This window comes from Lycium ferocissimum, chromosome 3, assembly GCF_029784015.1.
Source record: "Lycium ferocissimum isolate CSIRO_LF1 chromosome 3, AGI_CSIRO_Lferr_CH_V1, whole genome shotgun sequence".
Taxonomy (NCBI): Eukaryota; Viridiplantae; Streptophyta; class Magnoliopsida; order Solanales; family Solanaceae; genus Lycium; species Lycium ferocissimum.
The window spans coordinates 10866842-10874039 of NC_081344.1; the positions used below are offsets into that span (position 1 = coordinate 10866842).

Sequence of the window (7198 nt, forward strand, 5' to 3'; positions counted from 1 at the left end):
GCACTTTGTCGTAAGCCTTTTCTAGGTCGATGAATACCATATTCAAGTCCCTCTTCCGCTCCCTATACCGCTCCACCAATCTCCTAACAATATGAATGGCTTCTGTAGTAGAGCGCTCCAGCATGAATCCGAACTGATTCTCTAAAATACACACGCCTCTCCTCACCCTCATCTTTACCATCCTTTCCCATACTTTCATAGTGTGGCTTAACAACTAAATAAATGAAACAAGAAAATAATTTTTCCCCATCAATATTTTCTCTCTTGATTTGATATAGTACTGACACATTTTCAATAAGGTGTTTTTCTCATGAAAACTTACATAAACAATCTTTTCCATCATCCTTTATCATCACCTCTAAACCATTTCCGGTGATGATTTACTTGGGATATAGAAATTAAGCTTCATAGGATCGCGGAAGTACGAATTGGATTCAAAGAAGTCTATTCATTATTAAATTCACAGTGCCGTGCATTTCTATGTGGACATTCCATAATTCAAGATCCCATTAATATGGGATTGTTGCGTGCAAGTCTTTTTGGACTTATTACGTGAACAAACCTTAATGGACCTTCCACCTGTAATATAAGAGACGTGACTCTTATTATCATGATCCTTAAGACGGATCTACATGAAGCCGAGGGGTTTATCCGATCCGAATCTCTTTTGTCGGAAACTTATTACGCTGTGTATGAGTCAAATTTTTATTTTTAAGTGTATATTTTAAATGTTGAATCTCTTAGCACAAACCAAAAGCGTAGTCCAACAGCAAATTGGGTTCAAATATTCCTAGAGCGCGCAGGATTGATTCTTGCTGAAGATATTTTCTCGGACTTTTTTAGATTCAAGTGTTTTAAACTTTACAACCATAAAGACAATTGCCGAGGCCCTCGTGAAGGTGTGCGACACTAAGCAACGCCTGCCAACCAAATATGTTATTTGATCAATTTAATGTGATTTAATTTGTTATCTAATCAAAGCTTCCTTTCTCATTACTGTGCAAAAAAGAGTAGTTCAATTCATTAAGATAGATCGCTATATACTGTCAGAAAAGGAGTTCAAATAAATAGAATTTATTTGTATGCAATTTTATCTAGCATGTAACCATGATTTAAATCTCTAACTTTATGGCCACACAATAACAATTCTTATATTCATGCTAAGTCCTTTGTCATGACTCATGAAGATGAATTGAGGGAAAAAAGAAACGCAAAGATAAATGCTGGCTTTGAGAGGGACTATGGGGTCGTATGGTTGCCGGTTAGGAAGGTGTATATAATCTCGCTTATATCTGATCTGATCTGACCCGCTCATTTGTCAGCATTATTAGTGTACTTACTTTTTTTCTTGAACTCTCTTGATGGAAATTCTGTCTCCACCATTGATTCTCATCATGATGACAAGTCCCAAAATTTACATGTCATATTAATTAAGCAATTGATGATATCTAGGATAAAAGAATTTGGGATTCCATATATTTATATTGAATAACGTCCACAAGATATGTTCAAATCATTATATATGAGAATGGATCTAGGGTATATCAACTAATATATCCCTAACAAACGTCCAGCCAAACCAAACTGATCATATAGTTGGTTTAAATTTTGTTTGATTTTGATAAAAATTGAACCAAATCGACTCATGTACACCTTCTAGCTGCTACCGGCTCGAACTTGACAGTTGTCATTAATTAGGTAGCACACTTTGAATTCTCATTTTCCCTCACTTATATAAGTCGAAGTGGAAACACACATCCATATATAATCCATTGCTTGCGCATAGTTCAATATGGCAAGTCTTATTATTTTCGTCCATGCCACTGCAACCTCACTTTTTTCCCGCCCCAATTTCCCAGCGAGAACCACCGCCATTACCTGCAGCGACACCGTTAAAATCGTCAACAACAGCAAAACTTACTCAATGGCGCCATTGCTGGTAGTGTCTCCGAGCTCGTTACGGTGCCAACCCGGTTACTTGATACCAAATTATCCGGTAGGCGGTAATGGGGGTGATACTGGATTCCAGTATCTGATCGACATTTTGAGTACGAGAGTGTATGATGTGGCATACGAATCCCCATTACAGCTTGCGCCAAAGCTTTCAGAGAAGCTCGGGGTTAACGTCTGGCTCAAACGAGAAGATCTTCAACCCGTATGTTAATCACTACGACAAATTTGATTATCAGTCACAATTTTTCTCAAGAATTATGATTATCCATGCATAATAAAAATGGATACAAATTTTTGACTGCTACTTCACTAAAAATATCAATTTAGATATTTGTACCTGTCAAGTAAGCCATGGCATATATGTTTGGAATAGAAAGTGTGCATTCATAAAGATTCTATAATCAATAGCACCAGATATTATTTTACGCCTCCCATGACTTTCCGGACCAACCAACCCGGATGCAAAGTCTCTCTGCATTTTGGGAAGCGGACACATTAAAAATCATATTTTAATCCACTCAATAAATTTTTGGCTAATGTTAATAAATTGCGCCATTGGTGGTAAAGTTTAATGGACAAAACTTCTACTACAAAATTTTGTGTTTCATCCTATGTGGCTCATGTATTTGAACACGAAATGTAATTATTGTCACAAAAAATGAACAATTAGTGACGAAAATTGTGGCCTAGTTAATAATTTCGTAGCTAAATATCACATCTGTTGTAGTGGTTTCTCATTCTCACGTTTACATTATGAATTTAATGTAAACGTGATGTTCTGCATTGGAGATTAGCCGTCAGTAAAATCAATGTTCATATACTCTTTGCAGGTGTTCTCATTCAAGCTTAGAGGAGCTTACAATATGATGGCCAATCTCTCAGAGGAGCAGCTGAAAAGAGGGGTCATTTGCTCATCAGCTGGGAACCATGCTCAAGATGTTGCATTAGCTTCTCACAGACTTGGCTACAGTGCTGTTATTGTCATGCCTGTTACAACACCTGAGATTAAGGTTAGGATTTTGTTACACTTTTGAGTTTGATGGAGTTAGGATTTTCACTAACGGGATTCAAAATATAATAAGTAAACACTTGAAGAAGCTAAGGGGATTCAACATTTACTATACATACATAAAAATAATTTAATTTAATTTCCTGGAGAAGGGAGTTCAAATATATGTTGCTTGGACTCTTCAAAAATGATGTCGGATGTGTGTTGGTGTAAGAAAATTAATAAAATATTGATTAAGAACAAAATGAAAACAATACCAAATTATGTAACAAAACAAACTGTGCTGTGACAAGCCACTACCTTAAAAGCGATTTCAACTAGACAAAGACGCAAACCGTTGTAGCCGGTCGCTGCCCATTGTTCCACAAGTGCACTTGTGACTGAAAGTTTGCAATTACACAAAATCAATTGGCCAGAAAATAACTTAAGAGGAAAAGAGAAGGAGAATTAATTTTTGGTGTATCTTATGTTCACCAATGATGCTGCTTATATAGGAGATTGCAAGAGTTATTCCAAAGAGAGAATAATTTTTGCAAGGCCTCACGTATATCTCACGCGCAGGGTGGGAGGGCAAATCGACCCGTTTTGCATTGCCAGCCCATTTCTCATGTGCGCTAGGCTATTCCCTTTTACTAGCTTTTTACAACCCCAATAGAAGACAACTCAATACAAGGAGGAAAAAAATTCTTTCCCTAATCAATGAGAGACACTTTGCCTTTCACAAAAGACAGGGAAGTGAGACTGAAAAAGGACCCACAAGAATAAAGAGAGAAAAGGAACCCACAAGGCAGGGGCGGCTCAATAGCTTTTGTGGCCTAAAGCGAAACTTTCATAAGAGGCTTTACATTTATTTGAAGTTTATTTTCATAGCTTTTTAAGATTCAACGTAATTAATTAATTTTTTCTTATATTTTTTGAGTTTTGAATAATTATGTTTATATTTTCAGTTGACATATTAAATTCTCATAAATAACAAAAAAAGATATACATTTCTGAAGAAAAAAAATGAGAAGTGAAAATTTTGGATCAAAAGTAGATACATAAAGTTAAAAAATAGTATGGTTGAATTTCAGATAATTTTTTAGATACTATGGACAAGCTTGCATTGGATTATTGGCATTGTATGACCTTTCCTAAAATCGCTTTTTAAATTCGATCACTTGTTAAAGATTGTGCTAATTTTGTCTTTAAAAGTAGTGGTTAATTTATGCAAAAATCTCTTATTTAAGCCACTATTTAAATTTTGTTCCTATTCTTAAAAGTTATGCAAATATATCCTCCGAAAAATACCCTTTAGGACATGTTATATTTAAGTCATATGTTTGTCCACATATAGCTCAATTGTGCAAACAAAACATTAAACTATCGTCGTTTTGCAATATATTAAAAAAATTTAAATTGTGATCTAATATTTTCTCATAAGATTTTTAATATGCTCAAAAGGAATCTTTAGACCGTCATTTAAAAGACATTTCAACTGCAAGAAAAATAGAAAGAGGACCATTCGCTAAACAAGAAAGGGACAAATTGAAAATTAATTGTATGAATTCTTTTAGACAACTTTAACCCACTAAATCAATGGACATAATTTAAAAAGTGGCCTAAAAAGATCATCTATGCAACCGCCCAAATGGAAATCACTCTTCGTTAAAAATCGCTAATAATAGTAATTTTCATCTATAATGACATTTATTAAAAAAAAAAATAACTATGTATTAATGATGTAAGGTAATTTTGGGGCCTAAACTTCTCCGGAGCCTAAAGCGGCTGCTTCGCTCTCTTGGCCCTGGAGCCGGCCTTGCCACAAGGATTTCTTTATTCTTTGCGTTACAAAAGAATTTTTTGAACTCCAACTGTTGGATCCTCCAAAAATAGTGAACTCGTGGAGGATCTGGCACAGGTGCGACATCATATTGGAGAGTCCGAGCAATGTATGTTCGGATGAACCCCTTTGTGCTCCCCTGGATCCGAGCAATCTAAGCTCATTTTCCATTCTAAACTCTGTAATTTTTCTTTTTTGTTTCCTTTTACCATATGAGCAGTGGAAATCAGTAAAGAGATTGGGTGGTAATGTTGTTCTTGTGGGAGACACGTATGATGAAGCACAAGCATATGCGAAAAAGAGGGCTGCAGAGGAAGTCCGTACGTTCATCCCTCCTTTTGATCATCCGGATGTGATAGCAGGACAAGGTACTATCGGTATGGAGATCAATTGCCAGCTCAAAGATAAAATTCACGCGATATTTGTGCCTGTTGGTGGAGGGGGTCTTATAGCTGGTATTGCTGCCTATATGAAAAGGGTTGCCCCTGATATAAAGATTATTGGAGTTGAGCCATTTGATGCAAATGCAATGGCAATGTCGTTACACTATGGTCAGAGAGTAATGCTGGACCAAGTTGGAAACTTTGCAGATGGTGTAGCTGTTAGAGTGGTTGGTGAAGAAACTTTTCGTCTCTGTAAGGAACTCATAGACGGGGTGGTCCTAGTTGATCGCGATGCTATATGTGCATCGATAAAGGTTAGCAGCTAACTTTTGGCTTGCAACAGCTCTGATTTGATCTGCTTGCTTTTTGCCACTAATATTTTTTAAAACGAAAATCTTTCCATACCTTTAATTTATGCACTTTCAAGCACCACCAATCTCCCTAGAATTAGAGTGACTATTGCAATTTTGGATAATATCTCTCTTTATATAAAAGGGTTCTTAATTGAGTGTGTTGTAAAGTTGAACATCAATTTCTCTTCCTTTATTGCAGGCCTGTTCTGTTATATATGACAAAAGCACATAACCTATACCTCAATTATCTCGTCACTTAATAGACCATTTTCAAAATAAACTAGAAGTATAGAAAATTAGCTTCTTATCTGAATTTTAGTTTATTAGCTTTGACAGTAGCTTGCTTTCTTGAATAGGACATGTTTGAAGAAAAACGGAGCATATTAGAGCCTGCAGGTGCACTTGCTCTTGCAGGAGCTGAAGCATACTGCAAGTACTATGGCCTCGAGGATGAAAATGTAGTAGCAATAACAAGTGGAGCCACTATGAACTTTGACAGTCTAAGATTGATAAGCGAATGATAAGCTATGTATATTCTATACTTAATTCAAGGAGGACGAAGCAACAAAATCTAGATGAAGTGGAGGATTGAGCACTTTCTTATAAGTTAATGGATGTTCTGTTAGGCAGTTTCTTATAGTTAGCAGAAGTTACATGTTTTAAATGTTGTTAAATAGTAATGGGTCATCCTATTATATAAATATGCATCTTAGTAGTGGAAAGTTGTGTTGTAATCATCTACTGAATGCAGACAGATTGCTCTAAGAGATATGAGATGCTTGTGTCTCTCTATCATTAAAAATATCAGTAAAACTTCTATCTATTTATCCATTACTGAACCTCTGTTTCTGTTAGCGAACTTGCAGATGTTGGTAGAAAGTGCCAGGCTGTGCTATCTACTTTTATGCCAGAAGAGCCGGGAAATTTTAATCAGTTCTGTAAACAGGTCACTTATAGCACTTAATATGCCATTTTGATCACTATATCTTTTAGTCTTTCTGACAAATGTGAAAAATTGACTTGTATCACAGGTCAGACCAAGGATGAAGTTTACTGGATTCAAGTACAGATATAATTCTAGCAAAGAAAAAGCTCTAGTACTTTACAGGCAAGGTTCTTGATCTTTTGACGAGACATTGACTCATTTTAACAGATTTCAATCTTTGTTCACAAGAATATATCTTTTCATGTGCGTGCATCTGCACATTTGTAACATCCTGAAATCATCAAATCATTCAAATGGAATTGTTACTTATATAGTTATTTTATGAATCAAGAAAGTACTTATATCAACGAATTTCAGAATTTGTATTCTCAATCAGTAGGGAGAATAGCAGTGTCTCATTCTTAACTGTTTGAGTACATTAGCAAAGAGCCAAGTATTTGTTTCTCCGTGGTGAAAAGCCTTTTGGGATTTCATTCTACTTAATTTTGTGAAATATAGAGTTTTCGTTAGGTATTGTATTGATGGCTCATATGCTATAATCTATCTTTTTCCCCACTTGGTAACAATCGTTCAGATGAGTGGCAGGTCAAATCTTCACAATGAGATTCTTTGTCGATTCACTTTGCCCGAGAAGGCTGGTGCTTTGTCTACGTCTATCATTGCTTTCAGCCCGCGTTGGAATATAAGTTTGATCTGTTATCCCGCACACGTAGCTATTTTTAGAACCTTCAA

At 35.8% G+C, this 7198-nt stretch overlaps 1 protein-coding gene across 1 annotated transcript; it reads left to right on the forward strand.

Annotated features, from left to right (window-relative positions):
• Positions 1-1475: 1475 nt before the first annotated feature.
• LOC132050937 (threonine dehydratase 1 biosynthetic, chloroplastic-like) lies at positions 1476-6644 on the forward strand. The gene is made up of 5 exons (XM_059442263.1): positions 1476-2155; positions 2784-2963; positions 5005-5481; positions 5877-6466; positions 6552-6644. Exons 1-4 carry the CDS (start codon positions 1793-1795, stop codon positions 6039-6041), a joined length of 1185 nt encoding a protein of 394 aa, XP_059298246.1. The 5' UTR covers positions 1476-1792; the 3' UTR covers positions 6042-6466; positions 6552-6644.
• Positions 6645-7198: the final 554 nt, after the last annotated feature.